We start from the raw sequence: 26,706 nt of genomic DNA on the forward strand, positions 1-26,706 counted from the left end.
TGTTCAAACTCTTAAAATTGACTGTGCCAAGATCCATTGTCCAGATATTCCTGTTCACTTCAAAGGAATAACAGCAGAGAGAAACTACTGCAGACACAACAGTACTTGAAAATTATATGTTAGGAAAGACATCAAAGCACATTAATAGATACGTAGATCACTGAGGTGGAACAGCACAGCCATGTGTGGGGGTTCTGTGTGCTTACCCTTGACATGCAACCACTTACCATTCCTGAAAAATGGGCACTAGCAGTAGCACTGCACAATTATGATGCCCATTTTCATGGTCATGCTTTGTTCACCCTCTTGATGGCGGTACTTACAGCCAGAGGTGTGGAATAACATGAACACAGTGCGCTCCTAGCCCCAGGAGCAATTTTCCTTTTTTTATTTGTGTAGTCATATGCACTAAAAAGATATGAAAAGGCTATTATTAAACTACCCTTAAATATGTTTGATGACACTGCATGCTGACTCAGAAATTTCTTTCCTCCAAGCCCATTTAAAACTGAGGGTCTAATTGCAAATGCTTTATTACTGTGTTGATAAATGTAGCATATCATTCATTCCTTTTCAGAAAAATTTCATGCAGGCCTTTTTTAACACAATGTTTTAAAGATCAAACTCAGTATATCCATTTAGAAGAGCAATTTCAGCTCTTAGCTGTAGTAAAAATAATAATAATAACACTTACTGTACTTTAGATCTTCAAAGCACTGTATGGGTATTAAACAATTTGCGTCTCTTGGCAAGGATTTCAGTTTGCATTGGACAGTAAGTAGCAGCAGGTACCTTGTTTCTTTTTCTTTTTTCATTATTTTCTCCTTCCTGTTTTATTCCCCATAGGCTAGAACTGTGTCACTTCTTTGTTTACGGGTATTCTAGAAATTCCTTACTGGTGGTACTGAATGGTTTGAGCTTGCTTTTACCAGCCAGAGCAATCCATCAGACTTCTATTATTTGTAAGATATCCCAGGAACAGAAATGAGAGTCAACTTTCTTTTGAAGCCTGCCCTCTTGCCATAACATCATGGAGCTGTCCTGGGAAGGTTTTACAAGGAAATTTCCTCTTTCCTCCCCCCCCCCTCCCACTAGCTGAAATGTCCTTGTTTACTAGTACTAAAACCAGGATAAGCAAGAATCTTGTCTTTTGGAAGTGCTGGGGTAGAAACTCACAATGAGTGCAGTCCCAGGGATGGGGTTTCCACAAATACAAAGATAAACGTCATTGTTCTTAGTGCTTTTCAAAGTAGCCCAGTGAAACAGGGCTTAAAAATTCCTGCTTTCCTTAGGAGACTCCCTCCTTTCTAGGTGGCAGAGGAGAGTGCAAGCAAAAGAGCCAGTTCTGTTTAGAACAAGGGTCAAAGGTACAGTAACCGAGATCTGTAGAGCCAGAGCTTGTTACAGCAGCAATGAGAGTCTGCCATTCCAGAAACCAGTTGAACCTAAAACATATTGCACTCCCGTTCCACACAGAAACTGCTGCAGTCTCCATTCCTCTCTGCAGCAACTCTTCTTTCTGCAAATGTTCAGCATTGTAAACTACTCATGTCCTTGCAATTTCTAATTAAATCACAAGGAGACTGAGGAGCCTGCAGATGTAACAAGCATTAATTCAGTGGTCTCTGTTGTCAAAAAAGCACTCAAAGTTTAAGTATATTACAGCCATTTCTCTTTTGCTTGTCGAGGAAATTATTTCTACAACCTTGTGATGGCAACATTTTCAATAAACATTAATATAAAATCACTGGAGCAGTTTGGCTTGTGGAAATTCTCCCAAAATTGAGAATTACCAACAAAAAGAGGTGCAGTCTCACTTCTTCATTGTATCAACACAGGTGTGAGTCATATCCAAGCAGCTGTGAATGCTCTGTGACTTCGTGTTGCTTCACTTCCTAGCTCCTAACAGTGCATGTCCTGGAAGTGCCACACGCTCCCTTCCCCGGGGCTGCATGGATATTTCTGCAGAAGCAATTCTGAAGAGCTGAAAAACCCAACTCTCTTCTTCAGTGACCAGTAGATCTGGAGAAACCAGTCCCTGCCCAGTGATCAACCTGACCTTTGCCAATACCACTAAACAGTGCTCCAGGAAGAAGCAGGCTGATATTTTGCCATAGAGACAGCACTTTTCTGTCACACAACAAAAAAAAGACATTAGCTTCTTAGATGCCCAAGTCAATCATCTTTGATTCAGACATGTGTTGTTAAGCTTTTCTCTTGAAAAAATAACATGCACATGGTTTATGTTTCCTATTATATCTAGAGATATATTCTGAATTATCCTTTGGAGGCTTCAGCAGCTATAGATTTAGTCTTGATGATAAGAAATTAAGAAAGTGGAGGGTAGGACTTGCTAGAAGAATTTATGATTCTGAGAACAGAATACAAGACTTCAGGGTCTGAAAGGGTGAAGCAGAACTGTTTATCTCTCATGCTACATAGAAAAGATTTCTGAGCTGATTTATTGCTTAGCTTTTGAAAGATGAACACAGTCACATACAAAAAAATCACTGTTTTCCTTTCTTCTTTCCAGAACTATAAACCCATATTTCAAAAGCCATTGTTGAAGTGGAGGATTAGATGAAAAGGTTGATCCCTGACTCAGTTTTCAAGGGCAGGTCTCATGCTACTTAACCCAGGAATTTCCCCAGTTTTCTGTTGTATTCTGTGCTGCCATCATCCGGCTCTATTCCTAAAACCTGACATTTTCTAAATCTCAGTTATCTCCAAGCCTGAATTTCTCTTTGGGTAAGAATCTTCAATGCTTTTCATGATGATCTCTCACAGTAAGAATTTACCTCTTCTGAAGCAGCAAGCATCTCTCTGCAGCTACCACTGCCAGAACATTTACCCAGACTCTGGGGCGGGCATGCAGCTCCCTTTGCCTAACTGAGCACTCAGGATGGAGGGAGGATATTAATTTATGAGTCTGCTCATACTCCAGTGTAATATTCTGATTCTAAACCTCTTCAACCATCTAGCCATCAAGAGATTTCTTGATAGCAAGCCAGTTATTTGTAGCATGCCAACCATCATGACTATGCCCTAACTCAGGGAATACAGACATTTGGTCATGGAAAACACCTCTCCTCCTACAGTAAAAGGGTGTTACCAACTTTCTCAGTGATTTACTTAAACAGGTTGCTTACTTACTTCAAGGCAAATCTTGTCTTCTGCCTGATGGGGCAATTATGAAAGATGACAGAAGCTTTCCAATCAGCTTAAGACCCAAGGCCACACTGCTTCCAAGACATCACAACCTTCACTTCCTTCTCTTATGTCTGGCAGCCAGAGTACTGTGAAAGATTCAGAAACATTCATTTGGCTAAATTCTATATTTCTGATGGCAGGTAAAACTCTAAGGGAACTGTGAAAGCATTGGCACTAATACAGACACGGGGAAGAACAATACACACAATAAACTTTGCTCCGTCTTTAGATTGCACCATACCACTCTGGGTTCTCAGGAAAGGCTTTTCTTGGAGCATTTCCAGTGCCTGGCTTTTTGTCTACTCTGATCTTCGCAGAAGCCCTGTGTCTCTGTGCATGCCAGGCAAAAATCTGCCTAGCCCAACATGCTCAGCTGCTTTGTCCTGCTGTTACAGGATCCACCCAACCTGCTCTGTAGGTAACCAGGCCAGGAGAGCAAGGTTGCCTCTCTGCTGCCCAGCCACACCCCAGCTCCAAGTGCAGAACAGAAGGATGCTACAAAGAACACTTCTGTCATCCATGGAACTGCAAACAAGCAAGCACAGCTCATCTCTCTATCACAGCACACATCAATCAAGACATGCAGCTCTTGACAGGACACTAATCAATCACCATAGGGAGACAGCAGCATGGGGAGACATTCCAATATGTTTTCCTTCATTCTTTTTCCTGAAACAGGAGAGGCAGGTTAAATAAGCCTCTACTGGAGCTAGTGATGTACATTTTTCAGGATATGGGAATTACTGCATACAAACGAGACCATTGAGGCCTATAAATTAGAATGAATAAGTCTTGAGGCAAACCAGAAAAAAAGGGCATATTTACATAGGGACTGTAAGGAGAGATGAACCTAAAAAGAGAAAAGAAGATGGGAAACTTGGTCTTATGGAATCAAAACCAAAATTAAATAGACACTCCTTTAATGAACAAAATAAAAACATGCCTAATATTTGAATATGCATAAGTGACCTCTTATTTTGCCTGAGCACTAACTTCAAATGACAGTGTGCTGAAACTTATAGATTCTGTATTTGCTATTTATTTTTGAAATGACAGAACAGACGTGGGACAAAGTGGCTGGACAGCTGCATGAAACCTCCATTCTGAATTCAAATCTGGATTGGACCTGAACAAATACACACAGGTCTTGAGCACCACTGCATGCCTCCCTTAAAAATCTTCACTGCTCTGAATACTGGATGAATGTCTCTTCATGCATCCTGGGCTGAGCCTTTCAGCACACCTGGGAACAGGCAGAACTGGAAATGGGCTCCCAAAGTTTAAAAGAAGTATCAATCCTAATGAGGCACCACAGAAAATAAATATGCACCTCTAAAAGTACTCTTGTCAGCACAGTTAAACATTGGAGGCTTGAGGAAACACCTTTCATACAGTTGCTGGTGGAAGAAATACAGACAAGCCCTATATTGGCCCTATATAACACTGTATTTATTTCTTACACCACCAGTTTTCATAGCCTTGACCTATGTAACCGTAGAGTAAGAAGAAAATAGAGAAGCAAACCACATAGAAATATGTGCCTCATGTTCCTCGCTCAGGGATTAAACAAAACAAAGAATCTTCCATTTCAATTTTCAAGCAGGCTCTCTAAGTTTCTGAAGAGTGCTGATGTCCTGTGATATCTGAGCAAGACAGCATTAGGACTGTACACACTGTATTCCTCCTTCCTTTATTAATAAAACAATAATGAACTCAGTGGTGCAGAAACAACAGAACATGCTGCTATGAAGGAGACCTCAAAGCCCACTCAGCTGCTTCACTGGTGTATATTAAAATTAATGAGTTTCTGCTGCAGAAAGGAAGAGGTGTCCTTACAGGGGAATGAGATCTATGATCTTTATATTGTAGAACAAGCACTGAGAAGCACAGAAATCTGCACAGCTCAGTCTCAAATAACATTTTTTTTTACGGGGGAAGGCAAGGACTGGCTGAATACACTTGCTATACATATTGAAGGAAAGGATAGGAGAGTTTTTCATTTGCATCTTAAGCACCTTCCCACTAGCAAAAACCAGATCAAGGCTCTCTCCTTCCCCCCACCCCCATTTTTATAGCTAAGAGAAAAAAACATTGACAATATTGAATGCCAGCCAGCAGCTGAGGCTGCTAACTCAGCCATTATAACCACAATATTTAATAGCTGTCAATTAAAGAGTCCTGATATTTATACATAGGAATATATATCTGGAGATGAGCACATTTCATTAATATTTATGTTTATGACATCCTTCACAGCGGTTTTGAGCTTTTAATGCTTTCCAGTTAACAAAGTAAAAATTGAAGCAACTATTAGGTTGGTAAATAATACAATTTTTTAAATGTTGTTTCATTAAGACATCTCAATTTTATTCCAATTTCTTCAAGGCTTCATTTGACTGCAAAGAGGAGTTAATAGCACAAGGCTACAATGGCATCTCTGTGAAACACTGCTACAATAGCATCTCTGTGAAGCTTATTTCCTGGTTAAGAGCTCCAATGAGAAACACAAGTTACTAGCGTGGTTCATATCTGAAGAACATCAAGTATTTTGCTAGCTCAGTTCAAACCACTTGCTTAGACTAAAGTTGTAGCTAGAGAGTACTTTTATCACAGATTATCCTAGTTCTATAGAATAATTACCTAAAATCTTAAGGAGGATAATTTTCTTATCACTTCCTTTTCTTAGGTGTTAGAGATACATCGACCTCAGATATATCAGTGAGTGCTAGCTTCAAACATAGTTTAAAACTACAAGTGCTAAAACACGATAAAATTTAGAAAACCAGGATCAACTCAAAACCAGAAGACTCCAGAAACAGTTATTTATATAACATAAAGAGAGGATGATCTCTTTTGTCACTCGCCAATGTCCCTTTGTGTCTCTTTCCTCTCCTCTACCTTTGTAGATGGGGAAAACCTGAAATTAAGCTCCAGAAAGTACCTGGGGAATGCTCTGATTCTGGGGATAATTTGAACTCGAGCACAGCTGATTCCAGCTTGTCAAGTTTAAGCAAAGCAGAACGACAGCACCGAACAATCTGACATGAATACAGTAAAATCACAGATTGGGCTCTGGCAAAGAATTGATTTACTTCCTTCTTCCCTCCTAATATAGAAAAGTGCAATTGGGTGTGTGGCCCCACAGAAGAGTAACTGTTAAGAGATATTTCCACAAGTACTTTCAAGGCCGAAGAGTTAGAGACCACCTCTGTTAAAAGAAACCATGACAACAAGCCAGGGGCCACCTCCACATCAGCAAGGGCTGGGGTTCACTGGAAACAGAGCTGTGCAATGAGACATTGGTCCGATGAGCACATTGGTGCTGGTGACCTGACATGCTACCATGAATATTTCATTAGGGTTTATCACAAAAAAGAACAAATCTGGTCCCACTAGGGACTGAATGCAGTCAGTGAGCATTGAAAATGCTCTTGGAGAACATTGTTCTTTCAGTTTAATCTGAGAATGATCCAATAAAGCACCCCAAGACTGCCCATGGTGTGAATCAAAGCATGTTCACCAGGGACAAGCAGATTAGCTTCATTCCTGATGTGAACATTCCTAAGAAGCACATTCATGATCTGAACAAAACTCCTAATCTAAACACACTATAAATTCTTCTGTATGAGATCTTAACAGCACAATATGCAGAGGGGAAAAAAATGTACTATGTTCGGAGATGCTCCCCTGAAAAGCAGAATCAGGATGCATCTTCCAAAGTAAAATGATGCTATGTAAAAGCCAAACAGATAGGCAGGCATTTTTTTTAAATCAAAGATAATGGAAGGAGGCAATTTAAGGTAATTTTACTCCCTTTAAGAGTAAAAACTGCTTTTACATTTCAATCAAGTGAGAACATCTATGCAGCATAAGCCACAGAGCTAAGCACTGAGGAGTGTCTCCTCTAGTGTCTTGGATATTCCTCTAGTGACATTCCAGTGATTGAAGAAAAATCAGGATTTGTTACAGGCTTAAGACACTCTTAGTTTGTTTTTTTTTAATCTAATCACACAAAATTAATTAAAGGTATTTTGACATGCCTCAATGGAAATAAAATTCTTTTTATTCAGACAGAAATTAAATATAGTAACAAAACTCCAAAACAATCTATTCTCAGCACTCTGTGAGGGGCTAGAAGACAATAGCAATTTTGTATATTTATCTGGGAATGTTTACAACACATTTAAGAATTTCTTTCTTAAGGAATTTCAAAGATACTAATGTCAATGGTGACCTGGTGCCAAACGAAACACAATTTTTATCCACTGCAATTGCTCAGTTCTTAGTGATCATGGGTAATACTTGCAAATCTGTGGAGAGTTCAAGTCAAACTGTGAACTTGCATTCCAATATCTCAGTATTTTTACCCAATTTTAAGAAAGTCTAAATACGTGCAGCTTTTGACTGCTTTAGGTGGCACGACATGAGAACTACGCAGAAAAGCTGAGACTTTGCACACTTTGCTTCTGCCTCTCAGACCTGGCCAGCAGAACAAGAAATCAAGAGGCATAAATCCATTAGCAGCCCTGAACTGTTCAGTTGTTTTCTGTTCTGGTTAAAGAGGGCAACAGTAAAAAAGATGATGCTGTAACAGAGGAGGAAAAGGTGTTCTTTTGCTTTGAAGCGGTTTTGGGTTAAAATTCAATAGCAGCAAGAGTCAAAAGAAAGTAATCAAGAAACTATCATGACATCTGTAATATATATCTATAACTGTGTAGCAGTTCTGAGAACAAAAACCATCTCTTCAGAGAAATAAAATTCCTGTAGTCCACCAAATAATATTAATTTCAAGCTTAAGACACTACTATATCAGGACAAAAGACTTGGTATTATGTAAAGCCAAAGTGGTCAGTGATCCTTAAAGTACATGTGTGCATAGTTTTAGTGTAGAGCACTGAATGCACGATCCTGCCTTATGCACCACATAGACACAGACAATGCTTTCATGAATAAACAACAAAAAAATTATGTTGTGGAGGTAAATTTTCTTACCAAAGTCTGGCAGGTCCATCTCTGCTCCAGTTTTTTCTCAATATTTGTGCAACTTCATTACATTCCCATCCTGGTTTTAATATCATCATTCAGGCATTATTTTATTCATAATTGACCAAACCATTCACAGTAGACCAGAATTAAACCTTTGTAATACTTCAGTATGGCACAGAGTAAGCCTTTATTAAACATATATGTAAATATAAGGGATGCATAAAAATTATATAATTCTATCATTCTTTAACTTCTGACCCAATTTTTAAAACGCTGATAGGCTTTTAGCTAAAAAAAGGCCCTAATTTCACGTGTGTATTTTTAGGGATCATTTAAAAAACCCTTGAAGGGAGAAGCTGTGAGGCCGAGAGAGGCAGCGGCCGCCAGAGGGAGAGCCGGGCGCGCAGAGCGCACACACAAACACAGACACACACACAGACACACACAGAGACACAGACACACACACAAACACACACACACACACACACAGACACACACACACACAGACACACACAGACACACACACACAGACACACACACAGACACACACACAGACACACACAGACACACACAGACACACACAGACACACACAGACACACACAGACACAGACACAGAGACACTGCTGGCAGCAGGGCACAGTGCCCTTCAAAGGAAATCTCTGCAAAATCACAGCATTTGCCTTCCCATACCATCCAAAGATGCAAATCTCGACTAAAGGAGTTGCTACTCAGTGCCATTAAATATTAGTCTTTTAATACGCTTTAAAATTATTTCCTTACTAGTGTTTAATGTATTTTTCTTATCTTTTCCTGAAGAAAATATAACTAGGGTAACACAGAGAGGAGAATAAAACAATCTGTAGGAGTTCTACCTGGCCAAGTGAAGAAAGGACACCAGCAAAACCACATTTTCCACTTCTTTTATGTTTACCTACCCAAAAGATGGGAAGAAGTCAAGAAGGAAAACTAGAAGGTGGTACCATGACAGAGCTCACCAGCCTTCAGTCTCTGCTGGAAGGTGGCCAGACTCTGTGACTAGTGAGTCTCAAAAGTCAGAGGATCTCCTCATTAGCAAAAAGCAGATCTTTTTTCTAGCAGGTAACCTCAGCCAGGAGGAGTCACCTCTAGGAATTGGGGCACTCTGCTCTAATCAGCCAAGTGGCATGGACTTGGTCACAGATTGCCACACAGCTGGTGCTCTGTGCTAACCCAAGCCTCTGCCAAGCTACTTTCACTCGTATTACAAAACATACAACAGCCCAGCTGGCCTTTCAATATTTCCACAAAGCAAAGAGATCCCACTCTGCCAAAATGGAAAGAATTAGAAAGACTACACCTCTCCGTTATAGTTCAGAGATTTACCAGTCCCTGAAACCTCCACTGCAAAGGGCTACAGCCCCTCACATTTCTGATCTATCTCCCTGCTTCCTTAGCTCTTTGTTCCTGAAGCAAATATCTGTTCCTGAATATCTGTTTAGGAAGGCAGCTTTTCCAGATTATTCAATTTGTCTCATATACAGCTTGAATAGTTCAAAATTAATATTCCTTTGGCTAAACCACCTGCAGATTTGATGGGGATATTCTCTGTTATGGAAGTGTGTGTTGAATCCTGCAGAGTCTGAGATATGGCTCAGAGGACATCCTGTCACAAACAGAGCCACATTCCCTCTCATTCTTCTCACACAACTAAATGGATAAATCAAGGTGTCATGAAACTTGACTCAGGAAAATCCAACAGGTGCCATGAAATGGTTGCTTTCAAAGCAATTTTACACAAAACAGAACATGTATTGATTACATATCCGGTGTGGCATTCTCATTGTATCACTAAGAAAATTCAGCATTCCTGATCACAGAAGTTCCATTTTAGAATGCATTTGCTGTGTTTTTTCCTGAGTACTGTCAAGATACAATTTCATTTAAAACAGTTCATCATATGAAAGTTTATCCTTTTTTTAAGAAACAACCTTTAGCACCTGCCCAGCATTTTTATCTGTTCATAAATTACAGTAAATCACAGCCTTTACCTCACCCGCTAATTTAGCTGGGATATGTCCAGAACAAAGGGCTACAATAAATGCCAAAGTGAGGGCTACACCCACTTATAAATCACACAGCCCCAGGTCTCTTAGTTAGCAGGTTAAAAATTTACTAGATTTTAACTGACATACAACACAAGTAGGTCCCTTCAAAGATAACAGATGCATCAGAGGAAAAGCCTTTAGCAAGTATTCCTTAGCCCACCATGGAAATTTCTAAAATATCTGTTTCCATCTGTTTATTTTAGCTCCCAAAAAGACTTCACCTGGATAGATATGTGCCTGAAGAAAGCACAATAACATAGCATCAAAAGGATTTATAATCTCAGACTTATATGCTTCCAGTCCTCTACCTTCTTTTCAGTTGCAAAGTGGTGCTGATAAATGTGACATCAAAATGCAGTCTCACACTCTGGTTTCTGAACATCAACAACAAAAAAGGTAAGGTCACTATTTCCTAAGATCTATTTTCTTAAGAAATTTGTCTATCAAAATCTATCTTTATATAGTATTTTCATCCTGCTCTTCATTCTGCTTTTCTTACTTACTAAAGAAACTTGAGAGTTCATACATCTACAGTTATGTTGTGGATCTGGAGTATGAGTTCTTGTGCTCTCAGATGTGGGAGGAGAGGACAGAGCACTATTTGTATGAATGCACTATAACTTGAATGTATGTGTGCCAGCTAACAATGGATAAGTATCTATCTCAAAAGCAGAGCCACATAAATCTTAAAATATATGTGTGCCTGTGACTGCAGCTATTCTTGAGAGACAAGGGGGAAATAGTGAGAGAGGATAGAAAAATAGATGGAGGAAAAAGAAGAGGGTGTTATTGAAATGTAGGTGGATTTAATCTAATTGTTCTAAACCTGCTTCTGAGACATGAAATACTATTAGAGAGTGACTTTGAATACAGAAAAATACTGTGGTCACTGTGCTGATTTGGCCATCAGCAAAGCAGCAATGCACAGAAATAATTCCAATTTACATAGATACACAGATCCTGTGGTTTGGCCTTAATTTAAACAAGACTTTTTCACTGTCAGAACTAGAGTGATTTTTTTTAATATGCAAGTCTAATTAGCCAGTTCTAGTTGTTTAAACACTCTGTATGATCAGGAAAAACATAAAAAAGCACTGTGAGGAGAGTCATCACCTATAAGTAACATATATATATATGTATGACAAATGTATAAACAAGTACTACTTCTGCTTTGCTCTGTGAGTATCCTTCAGACCTCAGAGCTATATCCAGCAATGGACTGCTTTAGACATCCCCCACACTGAGTTTCCTGCTATCTCCTGTGCTGATTCCATTATCAGACGTCACATTCTCATGATTTTGTCTGACCTAACTTCTCAGTCCCTAACCTACACAAATTACAATTCCTGCTCAGCTTTCTCACTCTCAAAATTGGTTATTTCACCTTTCAAACACTCTAGCCCCTTAACCTTCTGCTTAAGTTGCTGAAAAAAGGTATTTAAATCTTCTTGCCTCTATAAATTATATCCTCAGATGGAAATAAGAGGACAACCTCCATTTTCTCTGTTGTATTTTGCCCCTCCCCTCCATAGCCCTCAACCTGTCTACAGATGCCTGAACAGAGCTTTTCTTTTGCATGAAGACATTTCCCCTGACCATTTACCTTTCTGTCACACCCTGCTTTAATAGTCATAAACAGAATATTTATTTCAGATTTAAGTCTCAGAGAAGAAAATTAATCATGGTGATTTTTTGCCTGCTTGTGGTAAATTATAGCCTTGGACATTTATTGCTCTGTATCTGTTTTGGCAGAGATATTTGTCTGTTTTAGGAAAACAAGCAGATGAATTAGGAACTGGTTGAGAAATAACCAAGTTTCTCCCATGCTTTCACTATACCTGTTGGTGTTCATTATTTCATTTAAATCTTACATATAACATAAAATACGTTTTTTTTTTTCCTTTAATGTAAAGTTAAGTTACAAATCAAAGTATTCCCATGCAGATTACCTAGGAATGTCGAATCTCAATTGCACTGTCAATCAACTCACCATGCACATCACAACAGAAATATCAGTGCTTACACAAGGCATCCAAACACTGCGTGGAAAGACACCAAGATGAGACAGGAAAATCAAAGCTGATCAATGTGGTATGGACTCTAGGGCACTTTACTGAACTCTGAAATCTACTCTACTTTTATGGTGAAGTTTGAACATGGAATTGATGGAATAACATTTCCCACAAACTTCTAAAAAATATTGCCATGAGTTTCGTTTAATCCCAGGATACCCATCTCAACAAAGGACTCCTCCCCTAAGTTCCTGGGAGAGGTATTAAGCAGATGCAGGTTAATGTAGTGAAGATTTTCATTGATTATGGTTTTAAAAATTGCACTTATTTTAAAGATTACAATACATCCAATCTCAGGCACAGAGAAATTTGATGCTGAAATCAAATTCTGGCAACTTTAGTCCAATGAATGGCCATTGATTTCTATAGCTTTTTTGCCTGATGAAAGGACATATAAAGTTGTCTCAGTATTTGTGTGTTTCTGTTGGCTAAATAAGGTAAATTCCTCTCAAAATCCAAGACCCAGACAAACATAGATGTTTCCCAGATTTTCAGCAGTGTTGTAGCACCATTATTTTTGTAGTTTGCATGAGAAAAATGTTTTTTAAAAAAATCCTGGTGGGACTGTGTCAGAAGGGACAGATCATGGCTCTAGAGCAAAAGGCAGAGGGCAAACAGCAGCCCTGGGACTGCCTGGCACTGTCTGTGTCACCTTCAGCCTGGCACTTGCACAAATCAGTGCAGCTGATAGCCAGGTTTATTGCACACAGAGCAACAGGAGCCTGCAGGAGTTCACTAATTTCAGTACTTGGGAGCAGGAAAGAAAAGGCATAATAGTCTTGCCATGGAAGTCTGAAGGTAAAAGGGATCATGGAGGGTGGGAAGGCTGGGTGTTGAGGGAAGTCTGGGCTGACTCAGAGTGACAGCAGCCTGTTCCACTGCGGTCTGGCAGTGCACACCATTTCCAGCAGTGCTACAGAGCCGGACCCAGCAGTGGCAATCACAGCTCAGCACCTTTCCAGCAGCTTCCAGGTGGTGTTTGTGTAACAAAACAGAGTAACTTTATGAAAGCATTTAAATCAGAGTAAACTGGTACTCACTGAACATGATCACCACTTGAGAGATGCTTCCTTTGTTTATAGACACTTCAAGTTTTGAAATTCCAGTGGGATTTCACAATCTGCAAAGGAAATACAGTGTCAGATTCTCCAGTATTATGCATTTCCATAACATGCCAAAGGACAATGTGACTCCTAGCAAACACTACAGAGGTGTGGCTGCAGGGTTTTCTTACCTATACCACCAAAACTTCAGTTATTATAATTATAGAAACTAATACTCTGCTTATACTAAAGCCAATACATTTCTCCTTTTCCTTTTAAATCCTGCACACCTTGCAGTACCTTTGCCCATACTGACTACAAGGAGGTCCCAAGAGCCAGGTTTCCTGGAGGCTGATGGCAGGCAGTGAGTGCGAAAGGGGAGCCATCAGTGAGCAGTACTTACTTATTAGCCATTAGCTAGGGAGACTCCCACTCCATCTGTTGCCTGAGAGAAACTTCAATGGAAAGATTACCCAAATTTGATAAGGAATATTCCCAGCTTGGGAAGGACTCACACTTAGCAGATGGTAATAATATAAGTCTAATATTTAAAGTGTGTCAAGCAGTGCAAACAGGTTAAAATATCTCATTATGGAATCACTGAGGTATAAATTAACTCAGTGGTGCTATGCTGATAGCTTGATTCTCAAATTCATATGTAATTTTCTATTTTGGATGAGCCAGGCATTGATTGAAATAGTCAACATAGACCTGAGAACAAATAAAAGTAGGGAAGAGGAAATGAGTTTTTCCCAGGTTTACTTTATAACACTGTATTTACTTTCAGTCTACAATATAATCCCTGAAATGAGCATACCAAAGCAATTTTTGGGCAACTAAGACATATAAGAAAGATGTTGGAGAGATCATTGACAAAGCAAACACTTGATAGGCCTGCCAATGAATGTTCTTATGAAAACAAACACATAGAAGCTACTGGAAGTTCTTTCTCAAAATGTCTGCTGGGGTCCAGACACCAAGTGATGGATGACACACTACTCCTACAAAGCAACCATTTCTAGCAATTACATAGTCTATAAAAATATGCAAATAAACTTATATGAAACAGGACTTTTTACTTGCATTTTCTGGCAAATGCCACATGAAAGCTACAGAAAATATTGGCTCCCTCTGTAATACATGTAAATAAAAAGAATTAACATTCAGTTAATAATCCGTATCCTCATCTGATTTTGAGGCAGGGAGATCACAATATCTTAATAGTTAATGGTGAAATCTGATCTGTCTAAAGCTTGATACAGAAAGTTGGAATATTTTTTACATGTCCATTTACTTATACTTTCATTTGTGCAGTTCTATTTTTAAATGTGCAAAACTGCCTTAACTGTCCAGTTATTCCATACAGTAGGTTAATCTGAGAAATAATTCAAGATAGCAGCATTTTCTACCCTGAACAAAATACCGTGCATCTCTGGCTGCAAATTGCAGAAAAGGAATAAACACTAGTTGTGCTTTTTTGGGGAGGCCTGAAAATGCTGCCTTGAGAACGAAAAAGGGCAAGATTTGTAGGATCTTGAATCCCTGTCAGAAAAATTACACAAGGCTTCTCTTCAGTAGGTTACAGACCTCTCTGTCACTGTGGATGCACCCATACCTGACCCACTCCCAGTTATAGAGCAGGATCAACCGGCTAAATGTACAGCAGGACAAAGGCTCAGAGATCCTTGCACTTCAACAGCTGTACATGGAGGTGGACAAGTGGTCCTTGAGCTCAGCTCTAAAGTTACTGCTGATGGCTATGATGGAATTTGGGTGTGAATCCACTCACCTTCAATTCCTCTATCTGGAATGTGATAAGACCAAGCCAAAAATTCAGGCTACAGTTGTGCTTATACTTAAGTGCCTTCTTTTCCTTGTTGCCACACTTCCTTTTTCAAAAGGCCATCCTTTCCGAATAGAGAGCCCAAAATCAAAATAAAATAATAACTTTTTGCATTTCATAGTAAGATGTTTAGAGTACTCATCTTCACATTACCAAACATTTTTCCAGCTCACAGCTACTTCAAAGATATATTTGAGATCTGGGCCCAAACAGTGCTTTGTTTCTATATTTATGGTAAGATCTTTGTACATAAAGATTACAGATGTTTTCCATTTTCAAATAGATGGCATTGCAACTTGCTTCACTCAGAAGGAAGTTTCCATTAGTCTGGAAACAGCCAATGTTGGCAGTGCTAGCTGAGCAAACAGTAAACTGGAAAGTACAGCAGATGTTACATGAGCAAGAATAAAGTAGGAAAATTAACAAACATTTGTCTCCAAGCCTGGGCTTGTCCATCAGTTAGTTTCACTGTGATGGCCTCCCAGAGGCAAGTACTTGAAGGCAAGTATTTGTCTGCTGCATAAACTGGAATGCCAAGTATTTGCAACTTGCTCAAGGTTGCAAGAGATATGAGTCAGTCCTGTTGAAATCATTACAACATGATGCTAAAGTTGGGGCATTGGGGAAAGCTACCATGGGGATTATCAGGTACAGAAAAAGCAACTCCCCAAGAAAAAAGCCATCACTAGGAATACAAGGCAGCTAGTGGAAAAAATCTGAGCATGGATTATGCTCTTCCTAGTGAGATCACACAAATGTTTATACAAACAACTTTCACTACTTTCTGTATCAGTTTATGATATAGATAAAATAAGTCCCTACATTAAGAGTTAGGGGAAAGGGGAACAAATATTTTTCCCTGCTAGTAACCTTGACTGCAACCTAGGTGAAAGATTGTAAAGACAATCCAAACCAGGCCTACTATGATTTTTTACACACATCAGAGAAGATGGGGCAAAGACACAGCAATCAAATGGCAAAAGGAACCCTATAAAGTCTTTTGGGCATCAAGAGACCTTAAAATGCAATGGCAGAAAGAAAACATTTCACAGAAATGCCTTTTACCCTAGCTGACCCATCTCCTAATTCTCCCACAGCACACTGATGGGCCTAGGCATGATTCTTAATTGTTTCATGAGATCTTTTTCATGTTTCACAGAAAACTGAGAAAAGGCAAAGCCACACCTTTGCAAATGCAGCTTTTGAACAGGCAGCAGCATGACTCATCACGAATAATGAAAAGCCAGGCTAAACACTCCAACCATCAGAGAAAAGCCCTGAAAAGGGGATTCTCCTGTGAGATTCAGCACAGTCTTTATTCTAAGAAGCTTGAGACTTAGCACAGTTATAACTCCTCTGACTTCAAAGACACCCAAAGAATGAATTTAGCCCTGTTTGTTTTGGTAATGGCTGACTAGCCAAAAGCAAAACCCAAAAGGCTCAGGAAATGCCAGGGTAATCTTATTTCCTTTCCCTCTCATACAGCGAGCCTAGAGCTCCCAGCTGACTACATAATACCCAGGATGATGTGTGCCTTGACTGTCATTTGTCAATGCTGCTCTTGCTAGAAATAAAAGATTTATGTTCTCAAAAGAGCTTTTTGGCAGAAACTTCCAATTGCACTGCAGGGTATTTCAATATACTGAAGCACATCAATGCAGTTTGTTTTGTGTATTTGCCCCCTGCCCAAATAGTCCTCTATAGACTTAATACTTAGCTGTCATTTCCCATATTCTCTGACTCCAGGCAACAAGCATGAACTTGAATCTGCCCAGACAGATTTTGTAATTATATATTTTGAACAACAAATGCTTAATTTATAGGTATTCTTTACCTCCTAAGCTCCTGCATCGAAGAGATTACCATGCCCTGGGATTGCTCAATTGAGTCCAAAAAGAGTCAGCAAATTCCTTACAACAAGATGAGACTTTTTCTAATTAATCCTTGTATTTCAAGACATTGTTTTGCATAGTGAAACATAACTAAACTCTATCAACATATTACTTAAGAATCAGAATTCAGAGATGCTTAAACTAGTAATGGATGGCTGCTGTTTTGGTATTTGGATTGTGACCCGTACAAAACTGAGCATAAAGACGGAGAGAGTCCATTCCCAAAGTGGTGTTTTCAATAGAAGTTCAAGAACATTTTTTTCAAAATAAACACTATCTTTTCAAGATATTTACAAAGTATACAGAAATTACCTTCTTGAAGTGGGAATTGCAGAAAGAAGAGATTAATTCCCATCTACCCAGAGCTTTTCAAGGGCTTCCAATTAGAGGCTAAATCCAGGTTATTACCCAGCATAATTCTAGAACATCTCTCAAAATAGAAGACAATGATAATGTTCCTTACAAAGTCAGTGCTAGGGGAGTGAAGATTGTATTCCTATGTGTCTTTACAAAGACATTCACAAGAAACATTGTTTTAGAAAACTACCCCCAGGAGTCTATGAACAAGCCAAAAACTACCTTAAGCGTGTCACTGAAAATTACTGCTAGCTTTCCAGGCAGTTTCGAGCACTGCAAGAATAATGTTCCTTTGGCTAACTACCTCAGTGCAGATGAGGTGCTAAACCCTTTGGCTGGCCCCTCCATCAGCCCCAGCTTGCAATATCCCAATGGATGCTATCAGAAAATTACATTGCACAGCCAGAACCTGCTTTAATAAATTTGATCTCTACAAATAATTAAACTACTCCCCTGCTGCTCCAAACCCCAGGAGCAAATTTTGTGCTATACCTCAGAGGACTCTTTGGAACCTCATGCTGCTTTACAGTCCCCAGAGCTGCTCACAAACAGACCTGATTCTGTGCATTGTTGACAGGAAATTGAAGGGTTCCCATCAGTTTTAGGGAACTTCAACTAGATGGGAACTGGCAAATAAACACAGAGAGGCAGGCTCTGTAAATTGAGGTTTCATAAGTTTTAGGTTCCGTATATGTAAGTCCTAGACACATTGAGTTGTTAATAACAATTTCCCCATGCTGCAGGCTGGAAGGATGACAATCAGTCACCATGAAGTGCGTTCTAGTACCCACACGGCTGACAGAGTCATGGTGCAAAGCACCTACAGACACTTCCTTGGCAATATTATTTTAATCCAGTATAGAAAGCAAAGGGGACTGCTGGTACCCTCAGAAAGAACCCTTATCACATTAGGACTTCAAAAGAGGAAGAACTCTCTTACATTAGATGCCATCTCAAGCAGTGTCTTTCTGCTCTCAATGAGTTTCATGTGGTCTGCAATTGTGTCACTATGTTGTTTCCACACAGCTAGTGTCACCCCATATTTACCTGTCAGTACACAGCACAGCCCTCTTTCATAGGCAGTGAAGATGCCAGGGTTTGACAGAACATGTCTAGAATCTCCCCACCCACCACCAAGCTCTACAAGCCCTAGCAGGTTCATCCCGGGAGGAACGCCAGTTTCTGTGTTTCCTTTTTTCGAAGCGCTTCCTTCGCTGCAGCTGAACAAGTAATACTTGATGTGCTGCTGGTTAACCTGGCCATGCTCTTACTTCTCCTGCAAACAGTGGTTGATAGAAGTTTACTCTACTACTGTTTGTAGCGACGCCACACCAACTCTTGCTCTGTGTCCCTCGTGTAACTCAATTTCTTTGTCAGAATGAGGTATCAGCTGAGCAAGCCCTGCCTCATTCCCAGTGTGGGAGCTGAACTGCTGATCAAAGAGCTTTCAAGCTTTGCTATTATATACCTGATGAAGGCCAGACAAGAGGCCAAACCATAGATCACGAAACTGCTTCTTCAGCAACTTTCTCACAACTCAGTTAACTTTTTCCTAGTGTTCATCATGATCTCTGAACCTCACGATATCCTGGTTTATGTGTTCTTGTGGTCCAAGTTACAATTAGATGTCTTCCAGAAACTCAAGCATGATCTATTTGAATGTTTCCAGAGGTGTTAAGGTAGATCTGTAAGTTAGTCACTGACATGAAATAGTACCACAAATAAAATGAAACCAAATCAAAAGCAAGTAGGGGGCTTCCTGTATGCTTTCCTAATTTTTGCTTTTTCTGGTCTTAAATATTCTTTCTGGGGTTAATTCTCCCCTCATCTTGCTCATTATTAGTACTACAGCCCAGAGAAATATCCCACTACCAATGACCATTCATCAGAAAAATCAGTTTACTCTCATATTTTCTGTGTTTGGGACCATGACACATTATGCTCTACTCTCCCCATTAAATTTTGTAACCTTTCAGGTAGTGAAATGTTCTGCATCTATCCTAAACTTTTATTAGGTATTGTTAGGAAAAAACACCATACACACCCTAAGCTAGGCTATTGCCTAGAACAAATACAGACAGCTGAGTTAGAAAAGGAGTTACCTAGTAACAGGTAAAATTAAGGGAGTAGAAGGCAAAGTAATTCCAGCTCGCTTTACATGAGCTTTGGTCACAGTAAGCACTGAATCATGTTGTGTTACTTAAAGTACATTAAACATGTTTTCTACCAGCACACTTCACCTGGTATTGATAAGGTCTCTAATATTATCAGAAAAGGTAGCTCGTACAAGGCATCACAGATTCAAAGCCAAGACTTTCATGAAAACCCCTTTCACTTTCCTGGTTTATAAGCTCACCACTGGCACCACTGTGTGCCCAAAAGTTTGTAAAACACCCGGTATGATTGGACCACAACATGCAACACTGGTGGTAAAAGACTGCACAGACTGTGCTCGGTCAGTGGTCAGATCTGAGTGAAGGAGCATTTAATTTAGAGAGACACAAGTGAAGAAGAATATTTATGGATTTTACATACCTAGATACATATTTTATTAATATGCAGACCTCATCACCAAGCCCAGCACCATCATCTGTTAACACATGACGTCGGTTTGGCTGCTCATTTAGAAAGGGCAGCAGATGAGATCATAGAGTCATTAAGGGCTGCAAAATGCCTCTAAGATCAGCTGAACTGTAGTCCTCTGTGAGGATAGTCAGCCTGCTACACTCAGAGTCAGCATGCAGTGAACTGAGAAGTCAGCCAAGCCACACACAGACTTTTTTTGAGAGGGACTAAATCACATGACAGGACCTCCCCCTGGCAAAGGGACGGGGCCAGGCTGCTTTTAGCAAGGACAGCTACTCCTGAAAAAGGATGGTAATGGCATAAAATGATTAGCATAGGAGACTGTTCAAGGACAAAGCACATTTGCTAATGATGACTATAGTATATTAGCCTGCTGCTGGGTCCATGCCATCCAAAATAATTTGTTAAAAGGTAAAGTTCTAGAGACCAATAAGGCACAGGGGCCCATTGCAACAGAAACAAATTACAACAGAGACATCCTTTGAAACATAGGTGGCTTATACTTCATGGCGACCACTTGCTTAGAGTTCCAGGGTTTTCAACAAACATCAAGCAGATATTTCCATTCTCTTCTGGGCTGGCCTGAATTTTGGTGGCACAGTTTTGGCAGTATTCCATTATTACTATGGCTGGTTGGAACTGTTATTTTGCATGGACATCTGCAAATCAAAAGGCTGTTCAAAGTGATTTTTTTTTCCAATATTTATTTTACCAAATGGCCAACCATCATTTAAGGTACATTCCAAATTCAGACATCATCTAAGTGGCTGTGGAAGGAACAGTGCATATTCAATGATGGCTCACAGTTCCCTGTGAGCTAGGAAAGTCCCATTCTGCCCCTCTGTCAGATGGGAAGCAGGAAATACCCAGAGAAGCAGGGCTGATTTTCCTGACTTACACACATCCATTCACAATTTGCCTTGGCTCATAAAAAGACAGTGAAAAGACATCACCTTTATATTCACATTTCTTGATTCATGACACCAAAATGAATGAAAAATTCAGTCCCTATTTGAAAATCATTGGTTCTGGGTTATAATAAGTTACTGATTAAAATGTACAAAGTTCCAAAAGAAAGGCAGCAAGTAAGTGGATCCAGCAGCAATTGTCCCACATCTTGGTAACTGGTACAATAGGATTGTAGATGATATTATAATACTGACAGCCAAAATAACCATCTACGCAGGACAAATAGCAAATTCTGCACTGTTAAAATTTTTAGGAATTTCTTGAGGAAATGTGAAAAGTCAGAAGAAAATTGGAAAAAATATCAATAAGAAATCTTTTTAAATTGCCCTTGATTAAGCCATTTTTGTATCATCTAATTAATCACTTTCCTGAGCATGCTGAGAATGTTCTCAGATTTTGTGATGGGTTTCATCAGTTTGCTTTTGACACTACCCTGGAATTATTGCCCCTCTTAAAAATCTCTTCTCACATGCAGTAATTTCACCTTTCAACATCCAATCACTGAAATGTGTTATCATTTTCCCTTTTACTGTCAAATTTCTATCACTGAGAAACTGTGTCTTCCTGAGGAACCAATTAACTTTCTATTTAATGAGTTATACTTATTTTGTAGAACATACTTTTTATTAAATTCTTCTATTATTCTTCTCATAACATTCCAGTCAGATTTCAGCATCCCTCTTGAAATATCTACAGCAAAATTGGACAATCTATTCCCCACAACAGTCACACTCGTCTCTAACTCAGAGGAAATCTCAAACTCTTTAGAACAATAGCCATTCTAGCTACAGGTTTGCTATCAGAGTTAGGATTCATCTGAGGATTCAGTATGACTCCCAAACTCTTCTCAGAATCTTGAGATTCTTGAGAATCTTGTGTCAGGGCATGCCTTAATCAGAGGCATTTTATCCCTCCTAAACAGGCAGTTCTGCTTTTGATAGTATTCTTACACAGGTGAGCCTTAACAAAAAGAAATAAGATTCACTTTCTTAGAACTACAAAGCACACACAGAGCAGTTTGTCATTTCTGTATTGCAAAGGTCTATTTGCCATGTTCAGGCATTACTGTCAGTGAAAAAATATGAAGCTCTTCTAAGGAAGAACCCTCATTATATGCAGAAGTGTGAAGGAAAATGGAAATCTTCAGCTATTCCTACATAAGGCTTTGTTATTGATATGAGTCTTGTGAACCAGAGTTTGAAAGAAAAAAGCCCAAAAGCCTTTTTTTAGCAAACCTAACTGTTTTGTCATTACACAGATTGGAGGCAGAAGCCATAAGAGACCCTTTGTAAACTTCTGAAGGGCTGAAATTAACCCAGGCATACTATTAATTTTTCCTGTAGGTCCTGAATGCATGGCAGATCTGAAACTTTATTAATCATCCCACATACACATGGAAAGAGAGAGCACCTTGTTCACAAATTATTGTAAACCTTTTTATTGCCCAGGAGGATCTGATTATTTCAAATGATTCAGTGACAAAACAATTGAATAATCAAAGCTGCATAAACCAAAGCATTAAACTAATTCCTATCCCACCTTTGTTTCTGAAACTGAGATTATCTAGATAATAGAGGTAAACTGAAAATTAAAGAGATTAGTCATTGTTCTCAGTAGCTAGGAGTGTTCCTGTAATTCAGGCAAAAGTTTGTTGACAAACAACTCAAATGTTCAGGAAAAATAATATACACAACAAAACTAAAGGGACCAGTATGTAAAAAATGTTTTCAGAACGTCTTATGAGTGCTCAGAGCTGCTCTGTGGATTTCCTAACTGCTTGTTAGGGACAATGAAATGGGGAGATTCAAGCTGTGGTCAGTTCCTTGCAGCCTGTCAGTGCAGACAGTGCACATGGGGCTGTCACCCTGGACATTCTTCATCAAATACTGACAGAGGTAGGCAGATTTGCCCAGGGTTTATGGGATTAATAGAGGATAGGAGAAAGACTGAAGATTAGGATAATGTCTAGCTGAAGCAGGAGGAGGTGGAAGGGGTTGAGGCTCTCACAAGGTTTTTTTGGAAAGCAGGCGGCATCGGTTTGGAGAAAGTACAAGGCAGGACCTGAGGCACTGCAGTCAGTTCTGCTGAAGATACCATAACAGTGAGGCAATCAGCAAAAAGTTTGCAGTCAAAGGAATGAGAAATAATTTGGAGGAAGAGTTACTTTGAAGCCCCTACTTGGAGCCACCAAAGAGACCCTTTCCAGTGTCAACACTGCCAATTTTAATTGCTAATTTGCATATTGTAGCACACAGCTGCAGTGTTAGACCAGCAGAATTGTTTCAGTTAGCTGCAGAAAGCCAATGATCAGATCTCCCAGTAACAGAAGCTTTTTTCCAAAGTTCCCTGAAGTCAAACAGTTACTAAAAATCACTGACTGCCTTTGCCAAGAGCTGCCGTCTCCCAAGAGATTTCTCATCTACAGAAGTTGTTCAATTTGTGGTAGAGGGATACTCTTAAAAATCCAAATTCATTATATTTTTTTAACTAACCATGATACAACAAGTATTCAAAATAGAAACCTGAAACCATAGCCTGTCAGTATTTTGTTGAAATATTTACAGAATTATTAGATTAATGAGAGGCTAGAAGAATATATAAGAAATAGGCCTATTTGTTTAAAAGGCATTAAATTCTCTACATATGACACATATGAAGTGAAACTGTGTCAATCGTGAAATACATTCCATGCATTTAAACTGGTAAAAAGAATCCCTTCAGAGTAATACAAGATTGATGTAGGACATTTCTCAGAACTAGAGGAGCTAAGATCCCTCAGTTGTGTTTAAGGTCCCATTTCCTTCAGACAGATCATTAGGTGCCCCAATGTGCCTCCCTCTTCCAGCTGGAGGTCTAAATTGGTGTCATTAAAGTTTTGATCCATCTAGCTTTAGCTTTTCTATTTCTGAGCCATGGTATTAAACAAATCAACAGCAAACCACTGCAACAATTACTGAGATTTATGGTATAAATCCAAGCAATACTAATGTAAGTGGCTGTCTCCTAAGAGAATCAAGTGTTAATATGAACATACCAATTAATTAATACAATTAGAGAAAGGGATTTCTATAAAGGATGTTCCTGAATCTCAGCAGAAAAAATATACACATATAAATAAATTCATTATTAACTTTTATTGATATTTGAAATGTAGACTATGTGAAAAGATATTGGTACTACTTACACTGGTATGTGGTTCCTTCACTGAAAGGACAGATTGCTGTGCCTGCTACTCATGTTTGGATTCTTCTCTCATTAATGACAGCCCACTGGAAACTGAGAATATAAAATGTGTCATACAAACACCGAACAGTCACGACACAATGACAACATTTGATTACAATCCTGAGCTGCATTAGCCAAAATGACAGAACAGACCAACAAAATTAGAGGATGATAGCTGTTTAACTAGAGTGGTTGAAGTGTTCCTCATTTTTCTTTCAAACACCAACACTGTGTCCAACTCAGTGTGATTATAAGCAAGAAATGTGAATTACATTTCTAATTCAAACCCCAAGAACAGGTTTCTTAATGTCTTATAACTGCATCAGCTGTATGTCTGACAATACAGCTAGATCCATTTGGCAGCAGGCTATTATAATACTTGGTGAAATGAGAAATTACCTGACAAGCCCCTTTTCCAGATTAACACAGTGCATCAAACCCTTTTCAAACAGTCATTTCACCAACAGGCTATACACAATGGCATTTCCAAATTTCCACAGATTTCATTAAAATAGGTTATTAAAATAGTATTTAACTCCAGCCTTTGCAGTCTCCAAGTGCATTTGGACAGTGAGAAATCTATAAAGACCATTATGGATCTCCAAACCAATTACAGGTCCTACTTGCCAAGCTGCAGAGAAACTTGCAAAGACACTCTTCAGAAATGATATCTAATCTTTTAGATTGGAAGCAGTGCCATCACATGCAGATTTGCTTGGCTTTCCTTTAGTAACTGGGTAAAGAGCCCATTCACATCTTAAGAAGATACAATTAGAAAAGAACTTTTATATTCCCCAAAATATTCTTTCATACAACCAGATTATTCTTTGCATTCATGAATGGTAATAAGATATTAACCTTTGATCTGACAAAAGTGTGTCAAAGGCTTATTCAGCCTCCAGGGAGAAAGAAAAGGAAAAAAAGAAAGTTTCCATACGTTGTGTAACATGTCTGTAAAGGTAAACTTACATTTAACAGCTTACTTTATCTATCAGTTTACCATTGCTTTCCCTTTCTCCCTACTTGTCCTGCCTCTTCTGCATTTTCCAGTAGCCACAGTTTCACCTTCTATCCTCCCTCTTTACCACATTTTGGCCCTCATCGTGCTTCCCTAGGCAATGATCTGACTCATCAGCATAGCAAGAGCCACCTTTTAGCTTGGCTAGCTCTCAGCCAGCTCAGTGAGCAGATAGCCACGTTAACTGCGGGAATACGGGATACAGAGACAGAAGCAGGATGTCTCCTTTCAGCCTCACAGAGCCAGTATATCAGCTCAAACTTACAAAATTTCACCATGAGCAAGTACCAAGCAAACAGCAGAATATCACTAAGAGGATCTGCTCCAGATTCAAGTGAAAATAAGGACAATATCTTTCTGATTAGAATATTTAGCTATGAAACAGGCCTGAAATCCTGACAATTAAAACAAAACTTACACAAAAATAGGGAAACACTGTTATACCAAGTTTTTTGCTCCTAGTTAATAATCACCACTCCAAGGTAAAGGGTTAAGTAAACGTACCACGCTGTGTGAAGCAGTGGTGAAATATTTGCATCTGCTGTAAAACAGGAGCGGGTGACATCCTGTCACAGGCATGCGGTGACCGCCGGGGTTCAGCTGCTTGCCCACACCGCCCGGCACTCGGCACAGGCGGCGTCAGCCGGCAGAGCCCCGTGTCATTGGGATGACCTCCCTGGCACTGGGAACACGCAGGGGACAGCTGATACCAACACTCGGAGTGACTGACAGGCTGGGAGTTGTGCCTCAGCCGCTGCTTCCAAATAGCAAACTCCTCGGAGAAAAACAGGTCTTCACTGAAGAAACTAGGCCTGTGTTTGCAACCTGCATCATCTGACATAAACAATCTTATCACCTCTGCTAACAATAAAGTTTTGCATAATCTTATCAAGGGTTTTTTTTTTTTCCATTAATACTTGGAAAGGCTTACGCAAAACAAATTGTATGTGGGATATTTTTTGCCCACCCACAGCAGAGGATACTGAATATCTGGAAGCACAGGAAGGATTGCCAGAGTATGAAGTCATCATGTTTTCACAGCAGTTTCAACCTTCAGACAAATAGCTAAGCATACATGCTTATCATACATGTCAGCATAAGGTCTCTCATGGTCCCTGGACCACTCAGTAAGCCTGCAATGTGGCTGAGTTCATCTCTCTGCTGCCAGAAGTCACATTTCCTACATCTTTCTCCTCTTGCTGCTTGTCTCCTGATCAGAATTAGAGTTCTTACTCCCTAATACTACTGCTCCTGTCATCTCCTATTGAGCCTATTCAGCTCACTGACATAGTGGATACTGATGGATTTGGGAGTTTAGGTTTGTTTTCAAATTCTCTTTTTAATTACTTTCCTGCCAGATTAGCAAATATAATTGCTTCACTGATTAATCAGATGATGGGAAGTGAGAGGAAAATGTGGC

The 26,706-nt window shown here is 39.5% G+C and overlaps 1 protein-coding gene and 1 long non-coding RNA gene across 2 annotated transcripts in view; one reads left to right on the forward strand and one right to left on the reverse strand.

Annotated features, from left to right (window-relative positions):
* LOC134555699 (uncharacterized) overlaps nt 1-26,706 on the reverse strand; it is an 81,935-nt gene that overhangs the window by 48,800 nt on the left and 6,429 nt on the right. Inside the window, exons 2-3 of the long non-coding RNA XR_010081477.1 lie at nt 24,228-24,319; nt 13,394-13,473 (exon numbers count right to left, since the gene is read on the reverse strand). This is a non-coding gene — a long non-coding RNA (uncharacterized LOC134555699). The remainder of the gene's footprint in view (nt 1-13,393; nt 13,474-24,227; nt 24,320-26,706) is intronic.
* The window catches only part of PALMD (palmdelphin), a 46,539-nt gene continuing 30,212 nt past the window's right edge, over nt 10,380-26,706 (forward strand). The window contains exon 1 of the mRNA XM_063407580.1: nt 10,380-10,677. Coding sequence (XP_063263650.1) covers nt 10,634-10,677 — 44 coding nt within the window. The 5' untranslated portion in view covers nt 10,380-10,633. The remainder of the gene's footprint in view (nt 10,678-26,706) is intronic.

Source organism: Prinia subflava, chromosome 10 (assembly GCF_021018805.1).
Source record: "Prinia subflava isolate CZ2003 ecotype Zambia chromosome 10, Cam_Psub_1.2, whole genome shotgun sequence".
Taxonomy (NCBI): domain Eukaryota; kingdom Metazoa; phylum Chordata; class Aves; order Passeriformes; family Cisticolidae; genus Prinia; species Prinia subflava.